This window comes from Salvelinus namaycush, unplaced genomic scaffold, assembly GCF_016432855.1.
Source record: "Salvelinus namaycush isolate Seneca unplaced genomic scaffold, SaNama_1.0 Scaffold974, whole genome shotgun sequence".
Classification (NCBI taxonomy): Eukaryota; Metazoa; Chordata; class Actinopteri; order Salmoniformes; family Salmonidae; genus Salvelinus; species Salvelinus namaycush.
This window is the reverse complement of record NW_024061724.1, coordinates 46888-64195: the sequence shown is the minus strand read 5'-3', so window position 1 is coordinate 64195 and position 17308 is coordinate 46888. Positions and strand designations below refer to the sequence as shown.

Here is a 17308-nt window from a genome sequence, read left to right as displayed (position 1 = left end):
GAACCATATAAGGCTAATTACAAACGACCTAAACATAGAAACACATAACATAGAATGCCCACCCCAACTCACGCCCTGACCAACTAAACACATACAAAAAACAAGAGAAAACAGGTCAGGAACGTGACAGTTGTTTTGAGCGCGGCACAAATCATGCTTCATTGACAGCATGGCCAATGTTGAATCTTTATCATTTTAAACTTGAAAAAGAGACCCTTAATCCCAGATTTGGGACCACACAGCAACTCCACTGAATAGCAGGCTAGTGATTTCTTTGCAAGAAATTCAGTTAGCCACTGTCACTGATTCCTTCCAAACCACTCATTGTTGAATTTGCGAAGTCAAGGGGTCTGAATACACTGTATATTTAAACTGTTCTGTATCTAGTGGGGTTATATTCAAGCTGTTCTGTATCTAGTGGGGCTATATTCAAACTGTTCTGTATCTAGTGGGGTTATATTCAAGCTGTTCTGTAGCTAGTTGGGTTATATTCAAGCTGTTCTGTATCTAGTGGGGTTATATTCAAGCTGTTCTGTATCTAGTGGGGTTATATTCAAGCTGTTCTGTAGCTAGTTGGGTTATATTCAAGCTGTTCTGTATCTAGTGGGGTTATATTCAAGCTGTTCTGCATCTAGTGGGGTTATATTCAAACTGTTCTGTATCTAGTGGGGTTATATTCAAGCTGTTCTGTATCTAGTGGGGTTATATTCAAGCTGTTCTGTATCTAGTGGGGTTATATTCAAGCTGTTCTGTATCTAGTTGGGTTATATTCAAGCTGTTCTGTAGCTAGTGGGCATCCAGTGTGGGTATGGCAGATGTAGCCTGAGTGCCAGTCTGTTTGTGCTACAGTGGTTCCTCCTTTAAAAGTTGTGTCATACTGCGGCACACCCTGCGTGCTGCTGCAGCATTCTGTGGCACGTCATTTCATTCTCAGCCATTTCTTCTGTTACTGCAAGTTATTGCTAGTTTGACCACCAGAGGGCATTTTTGAAAAGCATTTGATAGTATTCCGTATTGGCATTTCCAGAGAATTTAAAACCTTTTTTGTAATAACATAGTATATGGGATTGATTTTAAGAAATTTGGCTTAATTAACTTGATTAATAATATGGTGTTTATGGTGTTAAAATGTAAACAACAAAATGTAAACAACAAAAATAATATTGGAACTCTGCAGTCTTCCCATTGTTTCCTATGGGGGAAATATAGGCATGTCTGTCTATTTTGCCAAATATCTCACAATGTGTATATTTAGTTTTTTTTTCAAGTCAGGTGTAATCGGTGTGAAATGGATAGCTAGTTAGCGGGGTGCGCGCTAATAGCGTTTCAATCGGTGATGTCACTTGCTCTGAGACCTGGAAGTAGTTGCTCTGCAAGGGCGGCGGCTTTTGTGGAGCGATGGGTAACGATGCTTCGAGGGTGGCTGTTGTCTATGTGTGCAGAGGGTCCCTGGTTCGAGCCCAGGTAGGGGCGAGGAGAGGGATGGAATCAAAACTGTTACACGGGCACCATTTTAAAATCAGGAGAATCTCCTCTTTGTAATTATGTATGTCTGGGCAGCGAGCTCGTTTGTCATCGATCGCTAGGTCAGAAGTTTGTATTTTTCCCCTACTTTTTCATTACGCAGACATAAGCACAGTTGACACCACCGAGGTGCGGATGTTTACTTTCTACACAAGTAGTTTTTTTCCAGTTTCGTCTGACAGAACAGATTGTAGTGGTAAAATAAAAAGGGATACATTTTTTTATGGAATTCTAAGCATCACTCCAGTAGTTAGATAGCCTATAGTTAATATACTGGCAAGTTTGATGTATAACTACTAACATTAGGTAGCTAGCAAACATACCGGTACATACTGCTGTAATGATATGCTATGTGGTTCGTAAGGACAGCAAAGCTAACAAATTGTCAGCCAACATAACGTGTAAGGTAACTTATTTGAAAAGTCATTACTTTATTACATTGAGAAGCAAGTAAGTCCTGTCTGGTCCGGTGACATTTTTTGCTTGACTCGTTATGACGTTATAACAACTTACATCTGGTTCGACCGTAATGTTTTGTCAGTCATCTTCGTTGAAGAATGCCACAAGGCAAGGGTGGCTTGTATCAAAATGTGTCATTGGAACCACTTGGTCATATAAAAACCTAGGGACCCAAATGCATAATGAGGAACCACTGTATCATGAAAACTCATTGTTACTCATTGTCATGTTTGGCTTGACAATGACAGCAAGGAGCTGGCATAATAATAGCACCAACAGACTGGCACTTAGGCAACATATGCCTTACCTACAATCAAGCTGTTCAGTATCTAGTCTTGTGGGCGTCCAATAATAAGGCGGACGGCCTTCCACAAATCCACAGCTGACAAGTCAGACTAATGGTACTAGAGACTGGCTGACTCATATTATGATGCAATTACAGAGTGCTTACAGAGGGAGTAGCTCCTTTATAACTTAGCACAATGTCTCTGCGTTTTCAGTCTTACTGTATTGATAAATTATCTCTACACACCCACGCAGCCGCATTAGTTGTCTCATTCATCAGGTTGCTGGAAGCTTTATGTCAACCTCAATGGGATTTCATCATGCTGGTTTTAAAAAATCTCTCAATCTCTAGAATAAATGACTCTACTTTTCCAAGAGAAAACATAAAAAGGCTTTTACCATTGTCTGTGTCTCAATTCCCAGCATTAAAGTCTTCACCTCGCTATGACAAAACCCTTGATAAAACCAATGACCTTTTCTGTGTTCTCTGGGTTGAACTGACATCAAGGAAGTGATGAATGTGTTGTTGCTCTATTCACGGCAAAGCTGCAATCAAAACAAGGTATTGCAGCTTCTGGACTGGGCCACAACAGTAGGAAGCAAGCCTGGGACTTACAACACTTAGAACTGTGTGTTACAGTTTGAGACACACGGCCTAATCAACTTAGCTCTGCTATGACAAAGACAAGGCTTTCTACACAACCTCATTCCTGTAAAAAGCTTTGGAGTCGTACCATGGCTAGTAATGGAAGTAGGGCGTTTTCACACAGTTTTCAGCTACAGTTCCAATCAGAGTTAGATTATTTGTTACATTGTGTTTGTTTTTAATCTGGTCTGGTTGGTTTCACATTGCCAAAAATGTCAACAACAAAACAATTCCTAAACAAAACCATGTGTCCATAATCCATCGAGGATTATCATGAAACTTCACTTATGTGTATCAATCGTCATATTCCTTTGGTGTTCCAACAACACGCGGTAAGAAACAGCGCAATAGCCGCTCCAGCGGAGACGTGAATAGATTTAGTTTAGGGCCTTTCTGAGATACTCTAACTGAAGCTGCTGTTTGGATTGATTGATTTCACCTTTATTTTAAAATCAGGGAGTCATACTGACACCAAAGTCTCTTTTACAGATGAGCCCCGAGTTGACTGAGGATGACAAAGATAAACACATCAAGTAAGAACATCTACATCATCATCCAACTCAATTCAACGATAACACAACGTGTCTGATGAGATGCTGTGGGGACCAAAATATCTGATCAGCTGATAATAGCCTTCTTTTGAACATACTGTAGATATGGGAAGCGTAAGCTTCCTGCTTAACCAGGGCACACAGAATAGGTGACAATAACCACAAGTTCATATCTGAACATACTGTAGATCTGCGGAGGCACATCACGTCTGGCCATGCTCCTATCGCCCAGATCCTCAGATGGACATGGTCCTGTACTGTACACCAGGGACATAATATCAACAAACACGAACAAACTGAAACAGCACTGTGATTCAGACTTAAAACTACAGTCAAAACATCTTGCATGGGTGAATAGTGACTACATTCATCTTGGTAATATCCTACATATTGTGAAAGGTCCATGTTCCATCCATATAGAGCCTAGTGTTCCACTACCCTGTGTTCCTCCTCTTACCAATAGTTCCCTTATTTCAAGCTGAAGTACAAAAAGGAGAACTTCCTTACATTTCACAGTTACAAACCACAAATACAAGGGGAATCTAAACGATATTTACAGATACAGGAAATGAGTACAAAGTAGTACAACAGAAGGCAATGTGGTGTCCCTAATGGCACCCTATTCCCTATGTAGTCACTACTTTAGACCAGATCCCTGGTTAAAAGTAGTGCACTATAAAGGGAATAGAGTGCCATTTGGAATGGAATGCATCCAATGCCACACAGTAGCAGGTAATGTCATTGGAGCCAAACACCTGTAAATGTCCCCTTACTAGCCCTTCCCTTTTCACCTCCCAAGTCCCCTGAGCCAATGCCTGGACCCCTGAGCCAATGCCTGGACCCCTGAGCCAATGCCAGACCTCTGATAAACACATATTTATTACTAATGCAGACGACGACAACAACTTACCCATAATGCAACAGTAGGCCTATTTCACATCCTCAAAACAGTATGTCACAACTACTACTATAAAGCCTGTTCCGACACTATCAACACTCTCTGTTGTAAACAAAACCACATGTTAAATAAAAAATAAATAAAAAGTGTATACCATGACTATTGACGTTATAATCAAAAGTTTAATTTGCACTGATCTCTCTGATCCCTCTACTACTCTTTGGCTGCCAAGGGTGAAGTTGCCCCTCGATGCTGATCTTCGGTCAGTTTTTCATTTTCCCCACTAACTGTTAAGGTTAGGATTAGGGGTGGGGACACTGATCCTAGATCTGTACCTAGGGGAAACTTCACCCGTTAAACGGCTGCCAAGGCGGGAGGAGGTTGGAGGATGTGGGACGGACTGTGCAGCTGTGCTGCCCTGAGCTGCTTGACATTCTGGGGCGCTCCAGCCTCCTGACATGCACCAGCGGAGGGGGAACAAAGAGCACTTTGGGTTTCCTAATTCAGCTGCTTGTTGGTAAACAGACTCTGGCCAGGGAGGCTGCAGTGCAGGAGGGATCCTAATCAGAGACTGCATCCCAAATGGCACCCTATTCCCTACATAGTGCACTACCTTTGACCAGGGCCTATAGTTCACTATCTAGGGAATAGGGAGCCAGTTGGGACACAGCCAGGGAACTAGCGAAGGCCAGATGAAGCTGGAGGGCCGAGGGAGTACGATACCTTATCTCTGCTCATCAGAGCCCTATGGGCCTCACATGTAAAGTCTAATAGGAGGGTGTAGTGTAGGGTTTTGCTACAGCTGAGTGACAGTGGGGTTGTCACCGTGGTCAGTTACAGCTCTGCTCCACCACAGGCAGTCATTAGATAGATGAACAGTCACCAGGATAATTACTGACAGAGAGATTATACCCATTTCCTTTTCCAGACAGGCAGCAGCTCACAGCTTCCCTGCTTTACTTTCTCATAATTACCCCTGATCCCCCAGAAACTTGTGTTTTCCCATCTCCATGGACCCTACTTTTGACCAGGGCCCATGTTCCTCTCCCACAGGCAGGGGAACAGTGGAAGGGCTGACATCACCACGTCACTACCTCTGGAGGGCATCAGCTACAGTATCACTGTGCTCTGGTCCTGTACATAACCTTCAGGTCAGTATCTCTATGCTCCGGTCTTGTACATAACCTTCAGGTCAGTATCTCTATGCTCTGGTCTTGTACATAACCTTCAGGTCAGTATCTCTATGCTCTGGTCTTGTTCATAACCTTCAGGTCAGTATCTCTATGCTCTGGTCTTGTACATAACCTTCAGGTCAGTATCTCTATGCTCCGGTCTTGTACATAACCTTCAGGTCAGTATCTCTATGCTCTGGTCCTGTACATAACCTTCAGGTAAGTATCTCTATGCTCTGGTCTTGTTCATAACATTCAGGTCAGTATCTCTATGCTCTGGTCTTGTACATAACATTCAGGTCAGTATCTTTATGCTCTGGTCTTGTACATAACATTCAGGTCAGTATCTCTATGCTCTGGTCCTGTACATAACATTCAGGTCAGTATCTCTATGCTCTGGTCTTGTACATAACCTTCAGGTCAGTATCTCTATGCTCTGGTCCTGTACATAACATTCAGGTCAGTATCTCTATGCTCCGGTCCTGTACATAACCTTCAGGTCAGTATCTCTATGCTCTGGTCTTGTTCATAACATTTAGGACTACATGTGCGGTCAGGAAGGTGAGTACTCCCTCGTGTTATGAACCCAGTTATGAACCCGCCTTCATTTGTATATTTTCTCTCAAATAGCTGTCTATTGATGCACCAGTCCATACTTTCATGAACACTTCAACCTGTTATTACAGTACACCCTAACAGTAATGACATATATGAAGACAGTCAAAAGAACAATCAATAACCTTGGGGTCCAATAGCAGACAGCCGCCTCTTGAGAATGTACATAACTCTACACAGCCATCTGACACGATCTGACTAGTCCACAATCTCTCTTTTAATGATCAGATCATTGTGACTGTATACAGAGCCTTCAGAAAATATCCACACACACACCCCTTTACTTTTTCCACATGTTGTTGTGTTACAGCCTGAATTTAAAAATGGATTACATTTAGATGTTGTGTCCCTGGCCTACACACAATAGCCCATAATGTCAACAAAAACAATATGCCAGAACATGCATCCTTTTTGCAATAAGGCACTAAAGTAAAACTGCAAAAAATATTATTTTATGTCCTGAATGTTTGGGTCAAATCCAACACGTCACTGAGTACCACGCTTCATATGTTCAAGCATGGTGGTGGCTGCATCGTGTTATGGGTATGCTTGTCATCGGCAAGTACTAAGGAGTTTCTTAGAATGAAAAGAAAGGGAATAGAGCGAAGCACAGGCAAACTCCTAGAGGAAAACCTGGTTCAGTCTACTTTCCAACAGACACTGGGACACAAATTCAACCTTTCAGCGGTACAATAAACTAAAAACAAGGCCATATATACACTGGAGTTGGTTACCAAGACAACATTGAATGTTCCTGAGTGGCCTAGTTACAGTTTTGGCTTTAAAAATCTATAGCAAGACTAGAAAAATGGCTGTCTAGCAATGATCAACAACCAACTTGACAGAGCTTGAAGAATTTTTTAATATTAATTTGCAAATATTGTACAATCCAGGTGTCCAAAGACTCACAGCTGTAATCACTGCCAAAGGTGATTCTAACATGTATTGACTCAGGGCTGTGAATACTGACACTGCCGTTCAAAAGTTTGGGGTCACTTAGAAATGTCCTTGTTTTGAAAGAAGAACACATTTTTGGTGGATGAAAATAACATAAAATTGATCAGAAACTGTAATCGAACCCACAAATGCTGATGCTCCAGATACTCAACTAGTCTAAAGAAGGCCGGTTTTATTGCTTCTTTAATCAGCACAACCGTTTTCAGCTGTGCTGACATAATTGCAAAAGGGTTTTCTAATGATCAATTAGCCTTTTAAAATGATAAACTTGGATTAGCTAACACAACGTGCCATTGGAACACAGGAGTGATGGTTGCTGATAATGGGCCTCTGTACGCCTATGTAGATATTCCATTAAAAAAATCTGCCGTTTCCAGCTACAATAGTCATTTACAACATTAACAATGTCTACACTGTATTTCTGATCAATTTGATGTTATTCTAATGGACAAAAAAAGTGTATTTTCTTTCAAAAATAGGAAATTTCTAAGTGACCACAAACTTTTGAACGGTAGTGAATGTAAATGAGATATTTCTGCATTTCCTTTTTAATACATTTGCTAACATTTCTAAAACCATGTTTTCACTTTGTTATTATGGGGTATTGTGATGTCATTATGGAGTATTGTGATGTCATTATGGGGTATTGTGATGTCATTATGGGGTATTGTGATTTCATTATGGGATATGGTGATGTCATTATGGGGTATTGTGATGTCATTATGGGGTATTGTGTGTGTAGATGGGCGAGAGAATATATATATATATATATTCAATCCATTTTGAATTCAAGCTGTAACACAACAAAATGTGGAATAAGTCCAGAGGTATGAATACTTTCTGAAGGCACTGCATGTCCATACCTGCATGACAACACTGAGGATGTGCTGATGCCTTGAAATAGTTTTAAAATCTTCCTTATGAATTTAGTTAAACTGTTTTACCCAATCAGAACCTGTTGTTTAAATCCCAGATTTCCCCTTTAAAAACAGGTTAGAGATATGCAGCACTGAAGGGCAGCCAATAGCCTAAATTAGTTTTTTCCCCTCCAAGATAAACAAGAGAGATATTTCACTGACTGCGTTCCAAAATGGCACCCTATTCTCTATATAATACATAGTTTAACCAGACCACTATGGGCCATTCTCTATATAATACACAGTTTAACCAGACCCCTATGGGCCATTCTCAGTATAATACATAGTTTAACCAGACCCCTATGGGCCATTCTCTATATAATACGTAGTTTAACCAGACCCCTATGGGCCATTCTCTATATAATACGTAGTTTAACCAGACCCCTATGGGCCATTCTCTATATAATACACAGTTTAACCAGACCCCTATGGGCCATGTGGGGGACACAGCCTCTGCATGCACAGCGAGGTGCAGGTACATGTGCAAAGGATTGCTAAGCTTTATGTAAGTGCTGAATCTGGGTCTGATGAAGATGTGTGTAAAGAATGTATTGCACAAATCAGAGGACACACAGCTCCAGTCCCTGACGTGCCAGTGCAAGTCCTATGTTCTATTCCAGATTCTGGAGAAGCAGAGCGATGGCTAGGACTCATGCATTCAGCGTGTGAGCATTTTGACAGGCAGGCATTTTGAATACAGTCAACTCCTGACATTGAAGTGCACATCGAATGCAAGCTCAAACACTGTGTCCTAATGGTAGCATGTTCCCTATGTAGTACACTACTTTTGACCAGAACCCTATGGGCCTATATACAGGATAGGGAACTGTTTAGGACGCAGACATTGTCAAATACTTTCTTAAAATGGTTTCAGATGTCTTCATGCTCCATTTGGTTCATACAGTGACACCATACTGAGTGTGTGACATGAGTGTCAGACACAGGTACGCAGGCAGACATCCAGTTTAAACATGATACTATAGAAGATGTTAACTTGACTTACAGGTACTGAACAAAAGACCTAGAACATTGCATTCTCATTGAGACTATAGGAGGGGCAGGTGATTGTTAAGTCACCTGTTAGGTTGTTATGGAGTGACACCTCGCCTCAGTCCATTCATTGAGTAGAAACAGTCACAGCAGGTGATTATTACCATACAGTGTAATGTTGTGAAATCATCTGAGAACACCCTTTCTGTTGTATTATGTCAAAATGCAGGTCAATATCGTCAGCGTCGGTCCTCATTTACCTCCAGGATTTAAGTGCGACAGACTTTGGATGATATATACGGAAATGGTCAATAGGGCTCTTTATGGGAATAGGGTGCCCTTTGGCTGTGTTCTCATTTCATTAACAACCACAATGTGTTGGTTGGGTTCTGTTCATTTGCAAGCCATCCTACACATGCAAATTGAAATCTCACTACCTCGCAAAAGTACCTGATGCCCAGCCTGTGTGTGTTGTAAAACCCTGCTGAACAGAGTAAATGCAGTCATCTCTGTCAGTCTGAAAGGTTCATGAGGAAAGGAAGTGGCTCCATGACATCACAGTTGTCCCCCAAAATGCAGAGAGATAGTGTCCCAAATGGCACCCTATTCCCTACATAGCTCACTACTTTTGACCAGAGCTCTATGGGCCCTGGTCAAACGTAGTGCACTATATAGGGCATAGGGTGCTATTTGAGACGCACACAGAGAGACAGATCAGGAGGAAGTGGTTGACATGGTACAGCGGTGACTGTCATGACCCGATGCTAGACACAGATGGGCAGACACAACATAACACTGAGCTCAGCAGTACACCCACAGATAGTGGACAGAGAGAGAGAGAGAGAGAGAGTGAGAGAGAGTCACAGAGTGAGAGAGAGAAAGAGATAGTATGGGGGCCTACACCTGTGGTGGCCTAGGTAGTCTGGAACACACTAGTCTGTTAAATCTTGTCCAATGCCCAGTCTAGAACACACTAGTCAATAGTCTACCTTTCTCTCACACAGGCTAATCAGATCATTACTGTTGATTTGCCAGTCTAAAGAACAAGTCAAATAGGCTACGTACTAGAGGTTGACCGATTAATCGGAATGGCCGATTTAATTAGGGCCGATTTCAAGTTTTCATAACAATCGGTAATTGGCATTTTTGGACACCGATCATGGCCGATTACATTGCACTCCACGAGGAGACTGCGTGGCAGGCTGACTACCTGTTATGCGAGTGCAGCAAGGAGCCAAGGTAAGGTGCTAGCTAGCATTAAACGCATCTTATAAAAAACAATCAATCTTAACATAATCACTAGTTAACTACAAATGGTTGGTGATATTACTCGTTTATCTAGCTTGTCCTGCGTTGCATATAATCGATGCGGTGCCTGTTAATTTATCATTGAATCACAGCCTACTTCGCCAAACGGGGGATTTAACAAGCGCATTCGTGAAAAAAGCACTGTCTTTGCACCAATGTGTACCTAACCAACGCCTTTCTTAAAATCAATACACAAGTATATAAACCTGCATATTTAGTTAATATTGCCTGCTAACATGAATTTCTTTTAACTAGGGAAATTGTGTCACTTCTCTTGCATTCTGTGCAACAGAGTCAGGGTATATGCAGCAGTTTGGGCCGCCTGGCTCGTTGCGAACTGTGTGAAGACTATTTCTTCCTAACAAAGACAGCCAACTTCGCCAAACGGGGGATGATTTAACAAAAGCGCATTTGCGAAAAAAGTACAATCGTTGCACGAATGTACCTAACCATAAACATCAATTCCTTTCTTAAAATCAATACACAGAAGTATATTTTTTTAAACCTGCATATTTAGTTAAAATAAATTAATGTTAGCAGGCAATATTAAACTAGGGAAATTGTGTCACTTCTCTTGCGTTCATTGCACGCAGAGTCAGGGTATATGCAACAGTTTGGGCCGCCTGGCTCGTTGCGAACTAATTTGCCAGAATTTATTATGACATAACATTGAAGGTTGTGCAATGTAACAGTAATATTTAGACTTATGGATGCCACCCGTTAGATAAAATACGGAACGGTACCCTATTTCACTGAAAGTTTCCGGATATGACCATATTAATGACCTAAGGCTTGTATTTCTGTGTGTTATTATATTATAATTAAGTCTATGATTTGATAGAGCAGTCTGACTGAGCGGTGGTAGGCAGCAGCAGGCTCGTAAGCATTCATTCAAACAGCACTTTCCTGTGTATGTCAGCAGCTCTTCGCAATGCTTCAAGCTGTTTATGACATCAAGCCTATCAACTCCCGAGATTAGGCTGGCAATACTAAAGTACCTATTAGAACATCCAATAGTCAAAGGTATATGAAATACAAATGGTATAGAGAGAAATAGTCCTATAATAACTACAACCTAAAACTTCTTACCTGGTAATATTGAAGACTCATGTTAAAAGGAACCACCAGCTTTCATATGTTCTCATGTTCTGAGCAAGGAACTTAAACGTTAGCTTTTTTACATGGCACATATTGCACTTTTACTTTCTTCTCCAACACTTTGTTTTTGCATTATTTAAACCAAATTGAACATGTTTCATTATTTATTTGAGACTAAATTGATTTTATCGATGTATTATATTAAGTTAAAATAAAAGTGTTCATTGTTCATTCAGTATTGTTGTAATTGTCATTATTACAAATATATATATATTTTAAAAAATCGGCATTGGCTTTTTTTGGTCCTCCAATAATCGGTATCGGCGTTGAAAAATCATAAATCGGTCGACCTCTACTACGTACATCTAACAGTAGTTGTTAGAACACACAGTAAAGGTTTAACCGGCAGACAATGGGGTCACCATAAAAACCATGAGTAATGAAGCCTCACTTAGACAAGGGTTTCCCAAACTCTATCCTGCGGCCCCCTTCTGGTTTTTGTCCTAGCGCTACACAGCTGATTCAAATAACCAACTCATCATCAAGCTTTGATAATTTGAATCAGCTGTGATGTGCTATGGGCAAAACCCAAAATATGTACCCAGGGGGGGCCCCAGGACCAAGTTTGGGAAACCCTGACTTAGAAGACTGACGCACCAGATAATATTCAAACACTGGCACCCACTCTGCATGCAGATACTTATTAAACAATGACAATGTCCCATTTCAAAAACAAATGCAATCAACCAATGTGACTAGGGCTGGGACAAAACCAGTACATAGAGATACTCAATAGTAGAGTGACAAGGAAACAAAATACGAAGCGGGTTTAGGAAAACAGCCTTAATGTTGGAAACAAACATCATTATGTTGTCATCCAGAGTCACATGTATTTATTTTCCAAACTACAGCACACAATATGTTACATCCAGCAGGTTAAAGGACCAACGAGTTTGGTCTGCTTCGTGTTTACATTTTTGCCATGGAAAAAAATATTGAGATACTGGTATCGTCCCAGCCCTAAATGTGACCCCACCCAGATGTACTGTGTGTGGGCATCTAAACCAACAGCAATGGGGTTGCATCCTCAACGACACCCTATTCCCTATGCAGGCCCTGGTCAAAAGCAGTGCACTATATAGGGAATAGGGTGTCATTTTGGATGCATACTATGTGGGCTGTTAGTGGACCAACAGGACAGGAAGTAGGCCTAGTGAGGGAGGGGCCCTCCTCTGTAAGTGAACCAACAGGACAGGAGGTAGGCCTAGTGAGGGAGGGGCCCTCCTCTGTAAGTGAACCAACAGGACAGGAGGTAGGCCTAGTGAGGGAGGGGCCCTCCTCTGTAAGTGAACCAACAGGACAGGAGGTAGGCCTAGTGAGGGAGGGGCCCTCCTCTGTTAGTGAACCAACAGGACAGGAGGTAGGCCTGGTGAGGGAGGGGCCCTCCTCTGTAAGTGAACCAACAGGACAGGAGGTAGGCCTAGTGAGGGAGGGGCCCTCCTCTGTTAGTGAACCAACAGGACAGGAAGTAGGCCTAGTGAGGGAGGGGCCCTCCTCTGTAAGTGAACCAACAGGACAGGAGGTAGGCCTAGTGAGGGAGGGGCCCTCCTCTGTAAGTGAACCAACAGGATAGGAGGTAGGCCTAGTGAGGGAGGGGCCCTCCTCTGTTAGTGAACCAACAGAACAGGAGGTAGGCCTAGTGAGGGAGGGGCCCTCCTCTGTTAGTGGACCAACAGGACAGGAGGTAGGCCTAGTGAGGGAGGGGCCCTCCTCTGTAAGTGAACCAACAGGACAGGAGGTAGGCCTAGTGAGGGAGGGGCCCTCCTATGTAAGTGAACCAACGGGACAGGAGGTAGGCCTAGTGAGGGAGGGGCCCTCCTCTGTTAGTGAACCAACAGGACAGGAGGTAGGCCTAGTGAGGGAGGGGCCCTCTGTAAGTGAACCAACGGGACAGGAGGTAGGCCTAGTGAGGGAGGGGCCCTCCTCTGTAAGTGAACCAACGGGACAGGAGGTAGGCCTAGTGAGGGAGGGGCCCTCTGTAAGTGAACCAACAGGACAGGAGGTAGGCCTAGTGAGGGAGGGGCCCTCTGTAAGTGAACCAACAGGACAGGAGGTAGGCCAAGTGGGGGAGGGGCCCTCCTCTGTTAGTGAACCAACAGGACAGGAAGTAGGCCTAGTGAGGGAGGGGCCCTCCTCTGTAAGTGAACCAACAGGACAGGAGGTAGGCCTAGTGAGGGAGGGGCCCTCCTCTGTTAGTGAACCAACAGGACAGGAGGTAGGCCTAGTGAGGGAGGGGCCCTCCTCTGTAAGTGAACCAACGGGACAGGAGGTAGGCCTAGTGAGGGAGGGGCCCTCTGTAAGTGAACCAACAGGACAGGAGGTAGGCCTAGTGAGGGAGGGGCCCTCTGTAAGTGAACCAACAGGACAGGAGGTAGGCCTAGTGAGGGAGGGGCCCTCCTCTGTAAGTGAACCAACAGGACAGGAGGTAGGCCTGGTGAGGGAGGGGCCCTCCTCTGTTAGTGAACCAACAGGACAGGAGGTAGGCCTAGTGAGGGAGGGGCCCTCCTCTGTTAGTGAACCAACAGGACAGGAGGTAGGCCTAGTGAGGGAGGGGCCCTCCTCTGTTAGTGAACCAACAGGACAGGAGGTAGGCCTAGTGAGGGAGGGGCCCTCTGTAAGTGAACCAACAGGACAGGAGGTAGGCCTAGTGAGGGAGGGGCCCTCCTCTGTAAGTGAACCAACAGGACAGGAGGTAGGCCTGGTGAGGGAGGGGCCCTCCTCTGTTAGTGAACCAACGGGACAGGAGGTAGGCCTAGTGAGGGAGGGGCCCTCCTCTGTAAGTGAACCAACAGGACAGGAGGTAGGCCTAGTGAGGGAGGGGCCCTCCTCTGTTAGTGAACCAACAGGACAGGAGGTAGGCCTGGTGAGGGAGGGGCCCTCCTCTGTAAGTGAACCAACAGGACAGGAGGTAGGCCTAGTGAGGGAGGGGCCCTCTGTAAGTGAACCAACAGGACAGGAGGTAGGCCTAGTGAGGGAGGGGCCCTCCTCTGTAAGTGAACCAACAGGACAGGAGGTAGGCCTAGTGAGGGAGGGGCCCTCCTCTGTAAGTGAACCAACAGGACAGGAGGTAGGCCTAGTGAGGGAGGGGCCCTCCTCTGTTAGTGAACCAACAGGACAGGAGGTAGGCCTAGTGAGGGAGGGGCCCTCCTCTGTAAGTGAACCAACAGGACAGGAGGTAGGCCTAGTGAGGGAGGGGCCCTCCTCTGTAAGTGAACCAACAGGACAGGAGGTAGGCCTAGTGAGGGAGGGGCCCTCCTCTGTAAGTGAACCAACAGGACAGGAGGTAGGCCTAGTGAGGGAGGGGCCCTCCTCTGTAAGCGAACCAACAGGACAGGAGGTAGGCCTAGTGAGGGAGGGGCCCTCCTCTGTAAGTGAACCAACAGGACAGGAGGTAGGCCTGGTGAGGGAGGGGCCCTCTGTAAGTGAACCAACGGGACAGGAGGTAGGCCTAGTGAGGGAGGGGCCCTCCTCTGTAAGTGAACCAACAGGACAGGAGGTAGGCCTAGTGAGGGAGGGGCCCTCCTCTGTTAGTGAACCAACAGGACAGGAAGTAGGCCTGGTGAGGGAGGGGCCCTCCTCTGTAAGTGAACCAACGGGACAGGAGGTAGGCCTGGTGAGGGAGGGGCCCTCCTCTGTAAGTGAACCAACAGGACAGGAGGTAGGCCTGGTGAGGGAGGGGCCCTCCTCTGTAAGTGAACCAACGGGACAGGAGGTAGGCCTAGTGAGGGAGGGGCCCTCCTCTGTAAGTGAACCAACAGGACAGGAGGTAGGCCTAGTGAGGGAGGGGCCCTCCTCTGTAAGTGAACCAACGGGACAGGAGGTAGGCCTAGTGAGGGAGGGGCCCTCCTCTGTAAGTGAACCAACAGGACAGGAGGTAGGCCTAGTGAGGGAGGGGCCCTCCTCTGTAAGTGAACCAACAGGACAGGAGGTAGGCCTAGTGAGGGAGGGGCCCTCTGTAAGTGAACCAACAGGACAGGAGGTAGGAGGAGGTCTCCTGCCATGTTTAACCCCTCAATGCCTGCCAGTGCCTCAAGCTATGAGGTAGAGGAGGGAATTAATGAGAGGAGAGGAAGAGAAAGGCCTAGGTATGGTTGCATGGGTGTAGAAGGGAATGTCACCAACTGCACCTCAAAATAGGCATATAACGTAATAGGAAAAGACTGCAGTACTCATTGCAACTTTTCCTTAGGCATTTGAAACAGATTGCAAAATCTAGTGAATAATTTAGTATCATTAATTAATTTCCAGGCAATATGTTTTCATTCAAAAAGGGATTCATGAAAAAGGATGGATGACTGACCATTGCCAGTTAGTAGTCACACCCAATTCTAAAATAAACTAAGGACAAGTCTTTTTCCACCACTCTTATAGAAATGTTTGTTTTAGGCCTACCTGCATGTAATCTGTCAGGGTTGCAATGCAGACCACTAGTGTGTGTAGGCTATATCAAGAACACACATTTTAATTTGTCGGCACATTTCAGACAAGGAGTTTTGTGACGCTGATAAATACTAATATTGTTGCAACAGTTGTGTTCTTGTAGGCTACAATGTATCACAAACAGGTGCTGATGCAGTAGTCTACAAACTGATACACGCTGGCATAGCGCACGGACTACGAGTTTTTGGGCAATTAGCTATAAAACTGCAACATTTTCTCTCAGCCTCATGGCAAAAATGTGTAAAATACCACGACATTTGCTATAAAACGGCACATTTTTCTCTATGCCCCATTGCACAGGGCTTGTACAGACCTTGCGGGGCCGTGAAACTGCGCTACACCACTGCCAATACAATGTTGCAAATATGTTATGCTATGACCCATATCTCTGAATAAATCATCTGTTAAACAAATAAGAGAAGGATAACTATCTATAGGCCTACCCCAACTCTGCTAAAGTAAACATACATGTAACAAGTAGGAACTACATTCAGGAAGTAAAGAGGGCACCTGACCAAAGATGGTGGATAAATGAAGATGATTCAATCAGGCAGTTTACCATTGAAAAAAATGGTCAGTTCCGGTCTACTTAACGGGGTGGGTCTCCCATAGACACTAATTCAGTAGCAGCTGGGTCTGGTCTACTTAGCTCATTGACTTTAATTGGACCAGAAAGAAACAGCGAGTGGGGTGTCTCGCTTCCTCTTCCGTCTCTGACCTTGGCAGTAACCAGCAGGTAAAGGAACCAGATGCAGAGTTGTCGACGCCAAGTTATACTAGCATAGAATTAGAACAATGTTTCACAAAATCAGACAAACTAAACCGTAGATAGTGTTGGCATATCACGGAATAAAACTGCCTGTTTATGGACAGAGGCGAAATTATGAGTCGACACGCTCAAAATACATCCTGCATGAATCCCAAATACTTCCTCATACGATTCCGTCTGCTCACTGTCAGAACAACAAGCATTGGCAAATATGGTTGCCAACTGTAGTGTGCACTGTAGTCATGTTTTCCGTTGATACCTTCGAATAAAGCGTTCAAGCAAATATAGGACAATTGCAATTCAACAACAGGTGTCAGCCCCCCCTATTAAACTTACCTTGGTGTAATATAAAATCCACAGCTCATTCAACCTCTCCTTCGAAGCCATTCTCCTCCGTCCTTCTGTGTATAATCCCTTGGTTTCAGTATAAATTTATCATTGTACTTTTACATTTGTTTGCGTTAAAATTGTTTCCAGGAAAAAGAACGAAACATTGGTCTCTTGTAACATCTTGGCAACATAGCTCGCAGTATCCAAAGTGATCGAAAGACAGAATATTGTATGCTCTCCCCAAAGTTTAGCAGATTGCCAAATTAATTATAAAAGACATGGTTAAAAA

General features: G+C 44.2%; 1 protein-coding gene across 1 annotated transcript in view; it reads right to left on the bottom strand.

Annotated features, from left to right (window-relative positions):
* Positions 1-17076, bottom strand: part of LOC120043603 (neurobeachin-like protein 2) — a 48793-nt gene extending 31717 nt beyond the window's left edge. Inside the window, exon 1 of the mRNA XM_038988166.1 lies at positions 17026-17076. Within this exon, the coding sequence (XP_038844094.1) occupies positions 17026-17076 (51 nt within the window). The remainder of the gene's footprint in view (positions 1-17025) is intronic.
* Between the last annotated feature and the right edge of the window lie 232 nt (positions 17077-17308).